General features: G+C 32.8%; 1 protein-coding gene across 13 annotated transcripts in view; it reads left to right on the top strand.

The window, feature by feature from the left end:
* The first annotated feature begins 8,338 nt into the window (after window positions 1-8,338).
* Window positions 8,339-21,111, top strand: part of itpr1b (inositol 1,4,5-trisphosphate receptor, type 1b) — a 223,256-nt gene continuing 210,483 nt past the window's right edge. For 9 of the 13 annotated variants that reach the window (XM_030135516.1, XM_030135523.1, XM_030135522.1 and 6 more), the window contains exons 1-2: window positions 8,339-8,499; window positions 15,006-15,119. In XM_030135516.1, the coding sequence (XP_029991376.1) occupies window positions 15,028-15,119 (92 nt within the window). In that variant the 5' untranslated portion in view covers window positions 8,339-8,499; window positions 15,006-15,027. Of the gene's footprint in view, window positions 8,500-15,005; window positions 15,120-21,111 lie in introns of those variants that run through there. The other 4 variants (XM_030135524.1, XM_030135521.1, XM_030135519.1 and 1 more) reach the window with 1 other exon arrangement.

Below are 21,111 nucleotides of genomic sequence, written 5' to 3'. Positions count from 1 at the left end.
TTTTTTTCCCAGAGCTGTTCTGTGCTTCTTTATATTTTAGTTTATACGTAGCAGAGTCTGATCCAGTTACAGACGCTGGAAATGTCACAGTGTTGTTTTAATAGGTCACCTGCAAATAAACCAGATCAGTCTAACTTGACAGACTGAGGTTTTTAAAGACACTGGTATTAAATGTAGTCTGAAGTCAGAACAGGAGAGGATTAAAGTAGAATTATTTATATCACAAGATCGTTTTATCACTTTGGTAATGTAGGTTTGTTGTCAATATATAGGATATTTTCTTTAATTGTTGCTTTTAATATTTGTGTGCATTGATCTTGAGTATATTATTATAATAGTTGGATGTTTAGATTAGTGAAATGTTCTGTTTAATAAGTATTTATCATGTTCATACCAAGTTTTGTCCCTTTTCTGTTATTGAATAAGAACTCAGGTTGTGTTCATTTATTTTATTGTAGAGAAATTAACGAAAAACAAGCACTAGATCATAAAATTAGGGACTATGGATGTGTTTTTTTACCTATTACAACTTGTTTTTTTTATGTAATTTTGCTGGCTTGTCTTTTACATAATGTTTCATTACATCTTTTATGCCATTTTTATCACTTTTCATCTCGTTGCAGCTTTTTTTTTACAATTCATTTAAAACCGCATATAATCATCTAATTTTTCCGACTTTTGCTCAGGATGTCATTTTTAAAGGGATAATATTTTTGAGCATTTTGACACTTACATACTTAAAAAATACGGTAAGTAGACCCTATTCAACTGTAAAATAAAGCTAATGAAGGAATAAAGAAAGACATAAGGTTGTTTTTTTTTTGTTTTTTTTTTTACATTTTCGCCTAAAATATTCGCCTCATATATTATGATATTGAACATTTTATCACTTTAATTGCTCTAAAGAAGTTTTTTGTACTTTTTACCATGTTGAATTAGAACTCAAATTGTGAAGAAATAAGCAAAATAAGCACCGAATCATGAAATTATGGACTATTTTATGTGTTACACCATGACTTTTATGTAGTTTTGTTGACTTGTTGCATCTTTTGTTATGGCTCTCATTTTATCACTTTTCATCTCGTTGCAGCTTTTTTACGATTCATTTAAAACCGCACATAATCATCTAATTTCTCCGACTTTTGCTCAGGAAAAAAAACAGACTTAAAACTCTTTATAAATGTTGTCTTGACATGTATCAAGATCATTATTGATATCAACCGATGTCATTTTTAAAGGGATAATGTTTTTGAGCATTTTGACACTTACATACTTAAAAAATACGGTAAGTAGACCCTATTCGACTGTAAAGTAAAGCTAATGAAGGAATAAAGAAAGACATAAGGTAGTTGTTTTGTTTTTTTTACATTTTCACCTAAAATATTCGCCTCATGTATTATGATATTGAACATTTTATCACTTTAATTGCTCTAAAGAAGTTTTTGTACTTTTTACCATGTTGAATTAGAACTCAAATTGTGAAGAAATAAGCAAAATAAGCACCGAATCATGAAATTATGGACTATTTTATGTGTTACACCATGACTTTTATGTACTTTTGTTGACTTGTTGCATGTTTTTACCCAATTTTTGCCTTATTTTCGTATAGTCTTTTATGTCTTGCCTCTTTTTTTCTCCTCTTTTTTTCCTTAGAATTTATCATTGCATGTAAGTGTCGTGCTTCTTCAACTTTCACTCCAGACCAAAAATCAGCCTTAAAAATGTTAATTTGACATTGATCGTGAATGATTACACTGGGTTACAAAAAAATGTTTTTTGCAAGTTGTCTAGGTTTTTTCAACTGAATTAGGACCATTTTGCAAAATTTTGCTAAATCCAAAAATGACATCTGTTTTTCTCAATCAGGCAAGGTTTTTTTGCTAATTTGATTTTGAAAAAATTTGATTTTCTCACAAAATTGATTACATTTTTGTGACTTTATCGGTTGATTTTTTTATATAGCTCTCACCCAAAATAGGTTTTAAGAGAAAAAAAATCCTTTTCTAACAGGATGTATTTATTATTTATTATGTATTCACCGCAGATGTAGCAGAATATGTCAGGCTTATTTTTGCAAGATCTTCTAGTCAAAGCCATTTCATTCACCTGTAATATTAAAAAAAAACATTAATCACAAATTAGCAAAAGTAAAATCTTCACAACTCATTTATTGCAAGAAATATGAAAGAATTTTGTATCATATGATGTGAAAATGCCCATAAATGTAAGCAAAAATGTTCAAAAGCCAATATGTAGCATAGTTCAGAAAGTTGACCTGATTGAGCAAAATTAATGTGATTTTTGGATTCAGCACACCAAAATTATCCTGAATCAGCTCAAAAAACTTAAACAATAAATTTGTTGTTGACCAGTGTTACGGATATCAACCAATATGAACACTGTGGTATTTTAGAGTATTTTACTCAGTAATACACACAAATATGGAAAATAGGATATATTCAACTGTAAAATATAAAGAAAACAAGTAAGACAGGCTGGGCCATTCCATCCTTGGCTCTTTCTTACATTTGTTGGTATGTGCTTGTCGTTGTTTACCATGTTGGTATGTGTCACTTCCATTACCATCGTTAGTATGCGATTATTGTTGAAATATATTGTATTATTAGTTATGCAGGCTATCATTTAGATAGTTGCTAAGTGTAATATACTTCAGTTTTCCTAATCTGTTTACTATCTTATTTACATTATTAGGACTCTAAACAGATGTAACTTTATCATAAAGGAAGCAAAAGTAATGTGTTATGTTGTATAAATGTGAGGGGGTGGGTGGGTGGGATTTACTAAGTTTTCTTCTTCCCACTCCTTTTTGAGCAGTACATATTGAATTCATTTTATTGTTACTATTACTATTTGTCTTGATCTTCTTTATTTATTTGTATTAGCTCTGATGTTAGTTCCTTGTACCCAAAAAATGTTATTTTTTTTCTTCTGCTCAAAACAAATGAATGAATGAATCAATTAATCAATGAAGAAAGATATAGAGCTGTTTTCTTTATATTGTCACCTAAATTATTTGTCTCATATATTTATATTGAACTATTATATTATTATTATTATTATTATTATTATAAGAGTTTTGACTGTTTAGTCTCGAGATTTGTGAAACCGTTCTATCATTTGCTGTTTATCTCACTCTGAACTTGTGTTCATTTAAGTTATTATGAAAAAATTCACAAAATAGCATAAAAAAAAAAATCATAAAATCACAGCGAACAAGTCTGTTTTTGACTTCCAACACCTGTTTTTTTATGTAATTTTGTTCACTTAATACATTTCTTTTGTCATTTTTACCACATTTTTAAAAATCATTTACATCTTTTTGCATGTTTTTTTTTTTTTTTTTTTTGATGAATAATTCAGAATCACACATAAAGAGCATTAAAGTGGAAATAAAAATCCTCTTTATTGTGATAGAAAAGAAAGAAAAGTATCCAAACTGTCTTCCACATTCATTCTCCACCAACACATGAACAAACCCAGGATTCCTCGTCTGCGTTCGTGTTTCTGACAAACAAACAATGCCTTTATTTCACATCCTTTCACATAATGACAGGCACAGCACGGTCCTGTCTTTGTGAAGCTGAACATAGACTTCTGTTTCTGACATTATATACAGACGGACAGAACGCAGACATCAACAGAACCCATCAGTCACATGGTCACGGTCATTCAGAAACATGTTTAGTACAGTCACATGTCCAGAGGAGTTACCGCAGCACATGATCCGATGGCCTGGGATCTGGTTTCTATGTCGGGGAATGTCAGCGTTACTCGATCTGATCTCTGAATTATCAACAACTACACACTCAGACATCGTCTTATAATGTCATAGTGGTGGGGTGTGATTAGAAATACACTATATGGACAAAAGTATGTGGACACGTTGAATTCAGGTGTTTCTTTTCTAACATGGGTCTGTAATACAGAACAACACTGACAAATATCATAATATAGTTTTATATTGGGATAAATATCATTGCATTGGTTAGTTTGGTTTAAATTGTTATCTTTGCTTCCAAAATGCCTCATAGATGGTTTTTTACTTAGTTTCTCTCAAAATTGATTGTTTTATTAAGATTTTTTTTGTATCCATGACTATGATTTTTTTTTTTTTTTGTATATTCTTTATTTTAATGTTTTAAATCACTTTTACAGTGCAGTAACAACACTAAATAAAAAAAAAAGGGGAAACACACACAATACAACAAGGGGGATGTTGTTCCCTATACATTTGACTGCTTTTCCATACTCAATCTGATATCAAGAATTTCTGTCCTTGAATATGATCTGTTTCTCCCATCTTTGCTTAAAAGTTCCCATCTTAATCCTTAATTGAAATGTTAATTTTTCCATGGATTATATTTCCTCTATAATGTCCAGCCATTGTTGTGGTTGAAGAGGGCCACTTTTTAACCAGTTCCTTGTGACTACCTTTTTGCAGGCAAGAATTAAAATTTTAAATAAGTAAGTGTCTTCTCTTTTAATTATGTCATCAGGTATTAGACCAAGGTAGACTGTCTGGGGGTCCATTGGAATTTTGTAATTTAAAATATTCTCCATTGTCTGAACAACATGGTTCCAAAACGTTTGCATTTTTACATGACTATGATTTTAAATGCTCTACCTCTAAATTTCTAAAATATTGTTCGTGCTCTGACTTCCGCATTACTTAGGATTTTGGTTAAAGGAGTGATATTTTGCTTTAAAAAAAAAAAAAAAAAATGGATTATGCAATTTAAAACATTTCCCTGTGGTCTCCATATACTGTAAATGCTCTCCTTGGGTCTGAATTCTTCATTAATTCAACTCCACAGGTCCATCATCTTCAACCCTATTTCTGAGTAATGTAGATAATTCATTTATCAAGACAGGGGGAGTTGTTTGTTTACCTGCTTTACTAGTTCACTAGTTCTGACAAAGGCAACAGGAAGTAGCTGAAACTAGTAAAGTAGGTAAACAAACAACTACCCCTGTCTTGATAAATGAATTATCTACAATAATTGGATGTGGAAGACAGTATGAAACTTTACCAGCCTATTTCTGAGTACTGACACCAGAAAGGTGGTTTTGAGCGCTGGCCCTTTAAATGCACATGAGCCACTTCAGGCCCCGCCCCCTCCAGGTTGTTGGCTGTGCTGCTCTGTCCCGTTCAACCAACAACTAAATATTTTAGGCATTTAGCTCAAAGTTTGGACATATTTTCAGTTTTTACTACAACTGCTGCTGCTGATAAACAATTATGTCGTACTCCTTATATGTGCAAATGTCGTGACGTAACTAGTTATGAAACATAACAAATTAAGCAGGAATTAAAACGGGTTTTAGAAATCGACTTAATTTTTGCCAAAGTGAATATAAAGATAGCTTTGCAGCACCTGGAGGGTTCAAATTCAAACTTTATGAACTATTAGGGTCTAAATACACAAATAAATGAACCAAAGACTAATAAAAGTGGGTTTAGCAAAATATGACCCCAATGAATTGTTATCTTTGTTTCCAAAATGGGACAGAAATGGTTTTTACTTAATTTCTCTCAACAGTGATTTAGTTTTTTCATCCATGACTGTGATTTTAAATGTTCTACCTCTAAACTGCTAAAATGTTTTTCTTACTCTGACTGTAAATAATAGTTTTCTACCACAACTAACCATCTACTTTCATCACATCTCACTGAGGAAGAAAAATCTTGGATAAAATGTTTTTATCCCAAATCAGCTTGAACAGGACATCTTACAGCTGTAGACATAATTTGTCCCAATATTTTTGTCCATGTGGTGTACGTAGCTATTACACAGCTGCTGACCTTTATTTTGAATAAAATATTCTATAAAAATATCACAGAAATGTACTTTGATTGAAAATTCTTGGGTTGAACACATTAAATCTGGGTAATTTTAAGATATAAATGTTTAATTTCCTTCTTTCAGGTGGATTTTCATGAATTAATCTGTGCCTTTTCAGCTTTGGTTCATGTTGGAAATGTTTTTATTTACAGTACGACTTTCCAAGACCTGAACTTACACAGACACATACATGAATATTTGATGTGAATTTTATTTTATGAAATAAAATGTGAATGAATGTATGAATTTTATTTCATTTTATTTTTTTAATAAAACATGAATGAATGCATGGATTGTATTTTATTTGATCTTTTTTTATTTTTATTTTACAAGGCCTCATGGTTTCTTGACTTGTTTATTTTATTTGTATTTATTTATAACGATTTTGCATTATTTGATTTATTTTTGGGGGTGGGGCTATCACATGTTTTCTATGAATTATATTTCATTTTATTTGTTATATCACATGCTTTCAAATACTTATTTTATTTATTTTATTTTATAAATCCTATTAAAATATATAATCTTCTGAATTATGAGGTTCTAAGGCAGGGGTGTCAAACTCATTTTACTTCAGGGGCCACATACAGCCTAATATGATCTAAAGTGGGCCAGACCAGTAAAATAATGTAAATAATAGGATAAGAACTGATAAATAATGTCAACTCCAAAGTTTTTTCTCTATTTTTGAGTGAAAAAAAGTCAAATTCTGTAATGAAAGTGTTTACATCTATGAACTGTACTTGAACATAACATGAACAAATATGAACCTGAAAATTCTTCAGAAAAATCAGTGCAATTTGAACAATATTACGCCTCAGTTTATCATTTATACGTATGCATCACAACTTACAGATCACAGTGAATCTACAAATACACAAAACATTTAGTATGAGGCAGAATATTGTTAAAATTCCACATACTTCTCTAACGAAATTTCAGGTTATTCACATTTTTGCAAAAGGCTAGTCTGTAAATGTAAACATTTTTGTGTAATTTTACTTTTTTTTTACACTACAACAAAGAGAAAAAATTGTAGTTTTCATTATTTATAGGCTATTATGATAGTATTTTACTATCACGTGAGATCAGTGGCGGCACCAGGATTTTAAAAGTGGGGGGGGGGGGCAACTGAAGGGCAAAGAAAATGTTGGTGGGGCGGACCAAAAAATTTTGCACATAGCGTGAAATTAACGTTTTGTGCTTTAGTGGCTGCAATATCTATCTATCTATCTATCTATCTATCTATCTATCTATCTATCTATCTATCTATCTATCTATCTATCTATCTATCTATCTATCTATCTATCTATCTATCTATCTATATACAGGGTGGGGAAGTGAAATTTACAATATTTTGAGGCAGGGATTGAAAGACAGTGTATGACCAATTAGTTTATTGAAAGTCATGAGAATTTATTTGCCACAAGAAAATTGACATAATAGAAAATGTTTTTATTCTATGTGTCCTCCTTCTTTCTCAATAACTGCCTTCACACACTTCCTGAAACTTGCGCAAGTGTTCCTCAAATATTGGGGTGACAACTTCTCCCATTCTTCTTTAATAGTGTCTTCCAGACTTTCTGGTAATAGTTTTGCTCATAGTCATTCTCTTCTTTCCATTATAAACAGTCTTTATGGACACTTCAACTATTTTTGAAATCTCCTTTGGTGTGACGAGTGCATTCAGCAAATCACACACTCTTTGACGTTTGCTTTCCTGATTACTCATATGGGCAAAAGTTTCTGAAAAGGTATGGATAATAATGTTAGGTATGATTATGACATCAATATATGTTTGGTTTCAAAACAATTGACGTAGTGCCTGCTGAGAAAAAACAACTAAATGCTCATTGTAAATTTTGCTTCCCCACCCTGTACATATATATATATATATATATATATATATATATATATATATATATATATATATATATATATATATATATATATATATATATATATATATATATATATATATATAATGTATATGTATGTGTGTGTGTATTATGTATGTATCCGTTACACTTTATATAGAGGGCAATTTTAGGTAAAATCAGGTAATACTTAATTTATTCATGCCCCCCCCCTTAGCACCGGCACTGCTAGAGACTGAATTGACCTAAAATGATTTTAACATCCTTGATCGTTAATATCGTCAGTGTCATTTCTGCATTTCATAAATTCATCCCAGGGGCCAAATTGGATCCTTTAGTGGGCCGGATTTGGCCCCCGGGCCTCATGTTTGACACCTGTGTTCTCATGCATTTTTTTCAACGACTTTATTTTATTTTATTTTATTTTATCCTCCCTAAATAAACTCCGCCTCTAGTCTGGACCGAAACCGGCAGAAAGAAGACTCGCAGTAGCGCAGTTAGTCGCTGGGACTCCATTTCCCAGAGAGCCTTGCGGCCATATAAATAGCCCGTGAAGGGGCGTTCCCTTGGTGACATGTGGAGGAGGTAAGAAGCGGATTGTTGCTGAGGCGCGTTCACTGTCACAGATAGCACGGCTCACCTGGACTTTCACTGCCATGGACTTAACCCGGGATAGCGCTGTGGAAATGATCCTGTGCTGACCCACTTCGGCCCGCATTCTTCCTCCTCTTTGTGCCGCCGTGTTTCTTTAGCACCAGGTAAAGTGTCCGTCCGTGTCTGCTGTGTTTTTTTTTGCCTGTGTTTTTTTTTTTTTCTGCATTGTTCATCATCTTCGTCAGGAAGTGGCCCACGCGCTCATGTGTTGATGAACAAACCTGCGCTCGCGATTATTTTACGCATAAATGTTATTGTGTTTTTGTCAGAAAGAGTTAAACATGAGTCCCAGAGCTGCAGAATCAGGCTTTAGCTAACAAAATAAACTTTATCTACAGAGGTTTAATGTTTACACTGATGTAAAGGATCTGGAACTGGACTAAATGGAGCAGAACTGTAGAAATATTTAGAAAAAAAAAACTCACATTAGAGGCAGTGTTTTTATTCTCTGAGTGTGTTCTACTGATGGAACCAGGACCCACAGATGAACTTCTGTCAAATATTAGCCTGAAGCCAGGACACTAGGAAGTTTGGCAACAACTGCATCCTTTACAGTTAAGAAGTATGCCATATTATAGCCTTAAATAATGATCGAATTAAGCTTCATAGTGCTATTTGTCAAGAACACCACTCCTAATAATTCATATAATGTGACATTTTAGCCTTAAATGATAATACAGTTAAGTATTTATTGACATTTATTATGAAAAGCATCAGTAATAGTTCACATTTTTTTATATTTTAGCCTTAAATAATGACAGAATTAAGTTTGTACTTGTATTTATCAAGAACACTACTCCTAATAATTAATGTAATGTGACATTTTAGCCTTTTAAATGATAACACAGTTGAGTATTTATTGACATTTATTAAGAACAGCATCATTAATAGTTTAATTTGTATGATATTTTAGCCTTAAATAATGACAGAATTAAGTTTGTAGTTGTATTTATCAAGAACACTACTCCTAATCATTCATATAATGTGACATTTTAGCCTTAAATGATAATACAGTTAAGTATTTATTGACACTTATTAAGAACACCATCATTAATAGTTAAATTTGTATGATATTTTGGCCTTGAATAATGGCAGAGTTAAGTTTGTAGTTGTATTTATCAAGAACACCACACTCCTAATAAGTAATATAATGTCATATTTTAGCCTTAAATGATAATACAGTGAAGTATTTATTGACATTTATTATGAAAAGCATCATTAATAGTTCAATTTTTTTTTACATTTTAGCCTTAAATAATGACAGAATTAAGTTTGTAGTTGTATTTGTCAAGAACACCACTCCTAATATTTAATATAATGTCATATGTTAGCCTTAAATGATAATACAGTTAATTATTCATTGACATTTATTAAGAAAAGCATCTCTAATAGTTCAATTTGTATGATATTTTAACCTTAATTAATGATAGAATTAAGTTTGTAGTTGTATTTATCAAGAACACTACTCTTAATAATTAATGTAATGTGACATTTTAGCCTTTTAAATGATAACACAATTGAGTATTTATTGACATTTATGAAGAACAGCATCATTAATAGTTCAATTTGTATGATATTTTAGCCTTAAATAATGACAGAATTAAGTTTGTAGTTGTATTTATCAAGAACACCACTCCTAATATTTAATATAATGTCATATTTTAGCCTCAAAACATAGCAGAATCAAGTTTATATAGTGGTATTTATCAGTTACAGGATCTGTCATGCTCAATTTTTGTTATATTTTAGCCTCAAATTGTGACAGAATTAAGTTTAATAGTGGTATTTATCAAGAACACCACTCCTAATAATTAATATAATGTCTTATTTTAGCCTTAAAACATAAGTGAATCAAGTTTACAGTAGTTTTTTTTTTATCAGTAATAGGATCTGTCATGCTCAATTTTTATTATATTTTAACTTTAAATAATGACACATTGAAGTTTGTCAACAATAGCATCCTTTACAGCTAAAAGTATGTCATATTTTAACCTCAAATAATGACAGAGTTAAGTTTTTAGTTGTATTTGTCAAGAACACCACTCCTAACAAGCAATATAATGTCATATTTTAGCCTTAAATGATAATGCAGTTAAGTATTTATTGACATTTATTATGAAAAGCATCATTAATAGTTCAATTTTTTATATTTTAGCCTTAAATAATAACAGAATTAAGTTTGTAGTTGTATTTATCAAGAACACTACTCCTGATATTTAATATAATGTCATATTTTAGCCTTAAATGATAATACAATCAAGTATTTATTGACATTTATTAAGAAAAGCATCATTAATAGTTCAATTTATGTGATATTTTAGCCTTAAATAATGACAGTTAAGTTTGTAGTTGTATTTGTCAAGAACACCACTCCTAGTCATTCATATAATGTCATATTTTGGCCTTAAATGATAATACAGTTAAGTATGTATTGACATTTATTATGAAAAGCATCATTAATAGTTTTTTTTTTTTTTTTATATTTTAGCCTTAAATAATGACAGAATCAAGTTTAAACTGGTATTTATGAGTAACAGGATCTGTCATGCTCAGTTTTGATTATGTTTTAACCTTAAATAATGACACAAAGTTTTTCAACAGCAGTATCCTTGACAGTTAAAAGTATGTAATATTTTAGCCTCAAATAATGATAGAATTAAGTTTCATAGTGGTATTTATCAAGAACACCACTTCTAATAATTAATATAATGTCATATTTTAGTCTTAAAGCATTGTAGAATCAAGTTTATAATGGTATTTATCAGTGACAGGATCTGTCATGTTGAATACATGTTATATTTTAACCTTAAATAATGATACAATGACATTTTTCAACAACAGCATCCTTTACAGTTAAAAGTATGTAATATTTTAGTCTCAAATAATGACAGAATTAAGTTTGTAGTTGTATTTATCAAGAACACCACTCCTAATAATTAATATAATGTTGTATTTTCGCCTTAAATGGTAAAACAGTTAAGTATTTATTGACATTTATTAAGAACAGCATCATTAATAGTTCAATTTTTATTATATTTTAATCTTAAATAATGACAGAATTAAGTTTTTCAACAACAGCATCCTTAATAGTTATATTTATGCCATATTTTAGCCTCAGAAGTGACAGAATGAAGTTTATAATGATATGTATGAGACACATAGTTCAATTTCTGTCATTTAGAATTAAGTTGATAGTGATATTTATCAGGAACACTACTCTGAATAATAAATATTTCATATTTTAGCCTTAAATGATAATACAGTTAAATATTTAATGACATTTATTAAGAACAGCATCATTAATAGTTCAATTTTTATGATATTTTAGCCTTAAATAATGACAGAATTTAGTTTGTAGTCGTATTTATCAATAACACCACTCCTAATAATTAGTATAATGTCATATTTTAGCCTTAAAACATAGCAAAATCAAGTTTATACGTATGGTGGAATTTATCAGTAACAGGATCTGTCATGCTCAATTTATACTATATTTTAACCTTAAATAATGACACAATGAAGTTTTTCAACAATAGAGTCCTTAATAATTTAATTTATGCCATATTTTAGCCTCAAAAGTGACAGAATGAAGTTTATAATAATATGTATGAGACACATAGTTCAATTTTTTTCATTTAGAATTGAGTTTATAGTGATATTTATCAAGAAGAGCATCCTTAATTGTCAGTTTTATGTCATTCTAGCTTTAAATAATGATAGAGTAAAGTCTATAATTGTATTTATCAAGAACACCACTCTTAAGAGCTAACATATTGTCATAATTTAGCCTTAGATAATAGGAAAATCAAGTTTGTAGTGGTGTTTTTGAAGAATCACACCCCTCAGAGTTTGATTTATGTTATATTTTAGCCTCAAATAACGATAGAATTAAGTTTCACAGTGATATTAATCAGAAACACTACTCTGAATATTAAATGTCATATTTTAGCCTTAAATGATAATACAGTTAAGTATTTAATGACGTTTATGAAGAACAGCATCATTAATAGTTCAATTTTTATAATATTTTAATCTTAAATAATGACTGAACTATGTAGCAGTGTTTATCGAGAACAGAACATGAATTTAAGTCACATTTTAAATGAAAATAATGAAAGAATCCAATTAGACAGCATCCTTAATATATCAATCTGTCACATTTTAGTCTGAAATAATATTAGAATGGTGTTTTAGTAGTTGTTTTTTTCCATTTTAAACAAAAACAGCACCCCTTATAGTTCAATTTCCGTCATATTTTAGGATTAAATAATGCAAAAATCAGTTGGAGTTACATTAACTTAGATAGTATCCTTAATAGGTTGGTATTTGTCACATTTTAGCCTGAAATAATAATTAAAAATGGCATCCTTGATAGATTAATCTGTCATTTTGTCGCTTTAAATAATGATATAATGACGTTTTAACCATTTAAGTCAGTATCGAATCCTTAGTAATTCAATGTCGTATTTCAGCCTTAATGATAGAATTCATTTTAACCATTAGGAATCATTCTTAATAGTTAAATTGTTGCCATATATTTAGGCCTAAATAATAGTATAGTTAAATTAACAGTTGTATTTATGAAAAATAGCATCCTTAATAGCTGACTTTTGTCATATCTGAAGTTTGTTGCGGCATATGTCAATATCAGCATCCGTCAGAGTTGAATTTCTGTCATATTTAGGTGTAAATAACGACAGAATCGCAGTGTTGATTGAAAATAGCATCACCTCAGTTCAACCAGGGCAGAAGACACTTAACTACTTCTTCTTTTAACCTCAGTCCGACTAAAGTGTGTTGACCTATATTTAATGTACATGAGGTTTTTACACAGACTAAGAATAGCGAACAGTAGAACAGGACGATACGGCCAGAAACGGGGCGAAGTCGATATCTGCAATCATCGTCGTAAATGCCTGATTTCCCTCCAGTTTAAAGGCAGGTTTTCAGTCCAGAATCCAACTGAAGAAACATGATGGGGTTTTTTGAGTATGTTGGTCGTTAAAGATGTAAAAAAGACAAAACAAGATGGAAATAATGTAAGATATAACAAAACACATCTGTTGGGTCTGATTTCATGATTGATTTTTGTATTTTATTCATTGGCTTTTGCACCTAATGAAATAAAATAAAATAAATTAATGTAATATTATTCAACAAGACAAAAATAACATGTTTTATACTGTCATCATAAACTTCATGAGGGGTTTTCTGGTTATTTTAAGACTTAAACTTTGGGTGCAGCTCTAAAACCATTAAGGATAACACATAAACCAGTGTTAAAAAGCATCAAAATGAACCTAAATGTCTTTTCTCAGATCTAATGGTTGTAGGTGGACGTCTTGTAGCTGGTTTTTTGTTTGATTTATTTTTTGATAATGATTATTTATTATTAGCTCCTTGATGAAATTTAAGTGCAGTTTACAATAATATATTTCAGTTTATCAATTACACTTGTGCATTAATATAGAAATGTAGAGGTAGAACATTTAAAATCATAGTTGTGGATTAAAAAAAACTAAATCATTGTCGAGAGAAATTAAGTAAAAACCCATCTCTGAGGCATTTTGGAAACAAAGATAACGATTTATAGGGGTCATATTTATCTAAACTCACTTTTATTAGTCTTTGGTTCATTTATTTGTGTATTTTTTGGACCCTAATAGTTCAAAAAGTTTGAATTTGAACCCTCCAGGTGCTGCAAAGCTATCTTTATATTAATTTTGGCAAAAATCAAGTGGGTTTCTACAACCTGTTTAAATTCCTTCTTAATTTGTCACGTTTTATAACTAATTACGTCACGACATTTGCACATATAAGGTCAAGACTTCTGATGAACATTTCTCTGAATACGACATAATTGTTTGTCAGCAGCAGCGGTTGTAGTAAAAACTGAAAATATGTCCAAACTTTGTGCCGATTACCTAAAATATTCAGTTGTTGGTTGTATTAACGAACACAAGTGGTTGAACAGGACAGAGAAGCATGGTCAACAACCTGGAGGGGGTGGGGCCTGGAGTGGCTCATTTGCATTTAAAGGGCTGGCGCTCAAAACCACCTTTCTGGTGTCATTACTCAGAAATAAGGTTGAACATGGACCTGTGGAGTTGAATTAATGAAGAATTCAGACCCAAGCAGAGCATTTACAGTTTATGGAGACCACAGAGAAATGTTTTAAAATGCATAATTCCATTTGAAAAAGCAAAATATCACTCCTTTAAAACTTACAGATGACAGTGAATCTACAAATACACAAAACATTTAATAACAGGGAGAATATTGGTAAAATTACACTTATTATTCTGAAGACATTTCTGGTTGTTAATATTTGTTCAGGTTTGTATAATTTTTTTAAAGGATAGTTTGAAAACATAATTTTACTTTTTTACACTAAAACAAAGAAAATTTTGGGGTTATTATGATTGTCTTTTACTTGAGATCATATTGGTCTGTATGAGGAACCTGAACTAAAATGATTTTAATATCCTTGATTGTTCATATCTTTAGTGTAATTTTTGCATTTCAGTCCCTTTGGTGGACAGGTTTTGGCCCCACGGGCCGTATGTTTAACACCCCTGCTTTAACTCCTGGTGTTGCCGTCTGTTTCCAGGTGTCGTCCACTCTGAGGAACCATGTCGGATAAGATGTCCAGTTTCCTCCACATTGGGGACATTTGCTCCCTGTACGCTGAGGGATCCACCAGTGGATTTATCAGCACTTTAGGGTGAGTCGTCTTATTTACTGGGGTCGTCGGAGTGTAACTGAACACATCATAAACACAATAACACAACTTCCTGTTTTGGTAGCGTTGAGTGGATGGGGTGTGGATTCTCAGAACTGATGGGTTTAATGCATCTGGTGGCTTTCACTCAGACTCTTTTCGTTAGAACTAATTGTTGGTAAAATGAGTCTTGGAGATGTGGTTGCACTCAAAGTTATTTTCTTTTTTGTCTCATATGCAAGAATACATTCACTTTCCTCGTGCAGAGACATGTATCAGAATCAGATTAGATATAGTTCTGAATATTTATACCAAATCAGGGTTGGTACGGGTGCTTGAATTCCTTGAAAATGCTTGAATTTCAATGTTGTGTTTTCAAGGTCTGAAAAGCGCTTGAAAGTACTTGCAATTATAACTCTGTGATGTGATTTATTTATTTATTCTTAATATTTACTCTTTAATATTTACAGGTTAGATGCCAAGCCAAAGCTACTTACAGAGAGGTCATACATATTGAAAAATAAAACTTAAAGTCAAAAAAGGAAATTACAGCATGTTCTCTAGGGATGGGAATTGAGAAACGGTTCTTTTTAGAACTGGTTCCCAGTAGCTCAGTTCCTTGGAATCGTTTGCCTGGCTGCTTGACGATTCTGCTTATCGATTTCGCCTTTGTTGCACATGCTTGATGACGTCACATGTACGATGCATTGTTTTGGTTTAGCCAACATGGCGTCGAGGCAGAAATGCTCCAAAGTATGGCTATATTTCACGCGAAAAGACGACACCAGGGTCATTTGTAAAACTTCCGAAGCTTCCATTTCTTCAAAGGGGGGAAATCCCTCCAATATGCACGAACATTTGTCCACACAGCATGTATATCTACTTAGCGACGCTTGTGAATCTAGCGGCAGAGCAAACACCAGGGCGTCATCTGAGCCTGGTTCTGGGGGAGGGGGCAACAAAGGTCCTGCCCCCTCAAATAAAAGTTTCTGAAGATAGGGAAAATGAGGTGCACAACAGCAGGAGAAATAGAGGAATTAGTAAAGTGTCTTAAGTTTCACTTTCACTTTGTTTGGTCGTATGGTGTGACACCCCCCCACCCCCCACCCAAACTGGGCCCATTGTCACATGTTGGTATCTTTTGTGCATACTGTATATGTTATATTTTCTGTGCAGAGATGGAAATATAAAAGACAGTTAATGCAAACAAACCTGTTCGTACTCTTTTATTCCCTCACCCAATGAGAATCAATAAGGAATCGGATCGATAATGGAATTGGAATCGTTAAATTCTTATCAATTCCCATCCCTAATGCTCTCAGGCCGACTTCAGGTACATTTTTATTTTAATCTTTGTCTCGGTGCGAGTGTGTCTGAACAACGGCATGTGGCTTCCCTTTTCTTGGACAAAACTTTGTGTTCTTTAATTTCTAAACTTTTTGCCTCTTTTGAAACACCATTTTAGATGTTTACAGCATAATACAATGTGCATTATTATGATAAAAAGTGAAAAAAATAATCATGAGTATATGTATTCCTGTAGGTGAAGGTGCTGTGCTGGGAAAAAATGTGAAAATGACCCTTAAAAGTGCTTCAATTTGACCTTGAAAAGTGTGTCTGATCCCTTCAAATATGCATGTTAAAACACTCTATTAAGACACAATTAGAACAGTAATTTGTACAATATGTACTAGACAATGTATTATCAGTATGATAAGTGAAGAAATATACAGAAATAAGTGCAAAAATATTGTTGTGTTATTAAAGATTATGTGGCTATAATGAATTTTGATGTTTACAAGTTGAGAAAGGAGGTGTTTTTTTGCTGTATTTTAGCACCAACTGCAGACTTCAGCCCTAAAAATGCACCCGAAGGCCCTCTGCAGACTTTATTTTTGAGATTATTAAGAAAAGACTAACCTCTAACCTTTCTAAGTTGCTGTCAGCAGCTTGAGGATTAACTCTCTAAGCAGTATTTTGTAAAGTAATGTATATGGATTACATTTAGGAGCTTATGCTGAGGTCAGAGACTCCGCATCTCTCGTATGTCTTTCTTCCCTCAGTAAAATGAGTTGTTGTCGGTAACGCGTCGGCTGAATATAAAGAGTAATGTGGTCTGATGTGAGCCGTCCCATCATGCATCCTGCTTTATTTCCACTGCACCCAGAGCTTTGTCGGCCTGGAATTACCCTGTCTCTTCCTGCCACATGCTCAACACCATTCATTTAAGGACTTGACATGTTGCCGCCTCCTTAATTGTACTGGGCGAGTTAAAAGGGCGTCATTAAGGAAATCTCCGAGTCACTGTAGCATAAATCAGATGTTGTTCCTCTGCATCCAGCCTGGTTCTGTGTTTGTTTTCCCTGCTTGATGATGGTGCACTATATGGACAAAAGTATTGGGACATGTTGAATTCAGGGGTTTCTTGTCTAACAGGGATCTGGGATACAAAACAATAATGACTAATGTCCTATAATATAGTTTTATATTGTGATAAATATCATTGCATTGATTTGTTTGGTTTAAACTGTTATATTTGCTTCCGAAATGAAAAATCTCCCTTTAAATTTTGAGGAAATATTGGTGTTTTTATCTCATATCATCATGAATATTACATCTTAAAGCTGTAGCCATGATGTGTCCCAATACTTTTGTCCATATAGTTTATAAACATTAATATTTTCTTCAGTTTCTGTTTATTTTCGCCATCAAGTGTTTTGGCTCTGTTTTCTTGCAATCGGTTGGATTTCTAAGGACTTAAGTAGGATTACTTTGTTTTGTTGCATATTTATTTAAATTCGCCATTAAGTTTCACGAAATTTCGGCCATTGTAAGTAAATGGGAGAAGAAAAAAGATTTTAAAAATTCAGAAAAAATGTGAACTTTGACCTACTTTAGATGTAACCACATCTATTCTGGGTCACTGGCAATCTATAAACCCAATTTGGTATGAATTCAGTCGATAGTTTTGCTGCTACAAATGGGAAATTTCACCCATTATGAGTAAATGGGGGGGGGGGGGGATTTAAAAAATTCACAAAAAATTTGAACATTGACCTACTGTTACCAAAATGTAATCAGATCTTTTTTGGGTCACTGGCAACCTATAATTCCAATTGGGTATTAATTCAACCAATAGTTTTGCTGCTAGAGTGTTAACAAACAAGCAAACAAACAATCAAACTGATCCAAAAACAATACCCCTTGCCTCCCCTTCGGGGGGTGGTAATAAAGTGAACAACAACAATCAGTTATGGTTTAATGGGAGTTTTTTTTCTCACAATAGTAAAATTATAGTATGACTATAAAAATTACAGGGTGGGGAAGCAAAATTTACAATATTTTGAGGCAGGGATTGAAAGACAGTGTATGACCAATTAGTTTATTGAAAGTCATGAGAATTTATTTGCCACAAGAAAATGACATAATAGAAAATGTTTTTATTCTATGTGTCCTCCTTCTTTCTCAATAACTGCCTTCACACGCTTCCTGAAACTTGCGCAAGTGTTCCTCAAATATTGGGGTGACAACTTCTCCCATTCTTCTTTAATAGTATCTTCCAGACTTTCTCCTAATAGTTTTGCTCATAGTCATTCTCTTCTTTCCATTATAAACAGTCTTTATGGACACTCCAACTATTTTTGAAATCTCCTTTGGTGTGACGAGTGCATTCAGCAAATCACACACTCTTTGACGTTTGCTTTCCTGATTACTCATATGGGCAAAAGTTTCTGAAAAGGTATGGATAATAGCGTTAGGTATGATTATGACATTAATATAAATTGGTTTCAAAACAATTGACGTAGTGCCTGCTGAGAAAAAACAACTAAATGTTCATTGTAAATTTTGCTTCCCCACCCTGTATATTATATTTATCATTATTGTTTTGTGTCCCAGACCCCTGTTAGAAAAGAAACACTTGAATTCAACATGTCCCAATACTTTTGTCCATATAGTGTATGTCCTCTCCGATATAAGTCCTCCCATCTCCATCCTCTCTCCATGTGGCTGTTCTGTATGCCTTTTAACTTGAGGCAGCGTCCATCCCTCCTCCCTCCTCCCTCCTCCCTCTCCTCCTCCTTCCCAGAAACCCTGCTCTTTCACAGTTTAGCGTTGTGCGTCACCTGCCATAGCAACACAATGTGAGTGCGACGTTGAAGGCTGCCCCCGTGACAGAGCCCGTCTGTCAAACGTCTCATCTCATGCGGTTGTGCTTCGTAATCATTCCCCTCCGCCAGCTGTGAGCACCCGATGTTATAGAGACAACTTAGAGGACAGAGCTATAAATAGCTGGATTGTATTAGGTGTTGTGTCCTGCTGTCATTGTACTGACCCCACCTGGACTACCACCAGGTTTACATGGATGCTGGAGCCTAGAATATGGTGTTTATGTATCGTATAGAGAAGTCTGGATACTTACATCCCTGCATTAGAGGTGTGAATCTTCCCTGGCCTTTCAAATACACAGGTATATGAGTAAAATACCCTCAGAATAAAGTTTGAGTCACTAACAAAGAAGAATTCAGTCCAAATACTGGTTGGCTGTGGTTTCACAGATACAGTCTAGGGCATGGGTGTCAAACATGTGGCCCGGGTGCCAAAGGTTCCAATCCGGCCCGTGGGATGAATTTGCAAAGCGCAAGTTAGGGCATTGAACTCAAAAATAATATCATAATAACCTATAAATAATGACAACACCCATTTTTTCTCTTTGATTTAGCGCAAAAAACATTAAATTATGAAAATGTTTACATTAACAAACTGTCCTTTAACAATAACATGTGAATAACTTGAACAAAATGAAGAAATGAAGAAAATTAAGTGCAATTTTAACAATTTTCTGCCTGTTACTAAATGTTTTGTGCATATGTATAAATGATAAGTCGAGGCATAATATTGATAAAATTGTACTTATATTTCTTAACAAATTCCGTTTTTTTCAGGTTATCCACATCCTTTTTATTTGGATAGTTTGTAAATGTAAATATTGGCATAATTGAGCGTCATTTTTTTGCACTAAAACAATTTGGAGTTGTCATTATTTATTGGCTGTCATGCTATTATTTTACTGGTCCAGCCCACTAAAGATTAAATTGGGCTGAATGTGGCCCCCGGAAGAAAATGAGTTTGACACCCCAGGTCGAGGGTCAAAATGGGAAATGAGTGAGAATTGATGAGAGAATGGGTTTTACTCCAAAGAGTCAGAGCAAAACACTGTCTGTACATGACAATACATTCACTTTCAAGGTTCTTTATACTGGAACATTTACACATCTATTGGGTAAATGGACATAAACGGATATATATGTGAAATAACACTTTATCACAGGGGTGTCAAACATACGGCGTGCGGGCCAAAACCGGCCCACCAAAGGGTCCAATCCCGCCCGTGGGATGAATTTGTGGAAGGCAAAAATGACACTGAAGAAATTAACAATCAGTGATGTTAAAATCACTTGAGTTCAGGTTCCACATACAGAGCAATATGATCTAAAGTGGGTCAGACCAGTAAAGTACTACAGGGTGTCCCATAAGTCTCCATACATAGGAAAAATAAACGTTTCTTGACATAAACCATTCTTATTTATATAATATGCTCTATATGACTGCCATTTTGTCGGAAACACATTTCAGTGCGTGTCTGCTGAAGAACTATAAAGAAGAAATATAAAGAAATACATGTTAGAACCATATATGTATGGAATGTATTATGCCTCCTATGTATGGAGACTTATGGGACACCCTGTATTATAATATCCTATGAATAATGACAACAGCAAATATTTCACTTTATGTTCACATTTCCTCAGTATCCTTTCACAAACTGTGTATAAACAGGGCTCGTGACTGCGACTGAATTACGGTCGCATGCGCCTGAGAATTTCAGTAGTGCGACTGTTTTTGAGATTACGATCGCACGGTACGCCAATAAAATAATGAGCGAAAATTAATACATGCGCCTAGAATAATGGCTGCAGAAGTAACTCGTCAGCCG

Source organism: Sphaeramia orbicularis, chromosome 5 (assembly GCF_902148855.1).
Source record: "Sphaeramia orbicularis chromosome 5, fSphaOr1.1, whole genome shotgun sequence".
NCBI lineage: Eukaryota > Metazoa > Chordata > Actinopteri > Kurtiformes > Apogonidae > Sphaeramia > Sphaeramia orbicularis.
The sequence above is the reverse complement of the archived record's forward strand: the minus strand, read 5'-3'. Positions and strand labels throughout refer to the sequence as shown.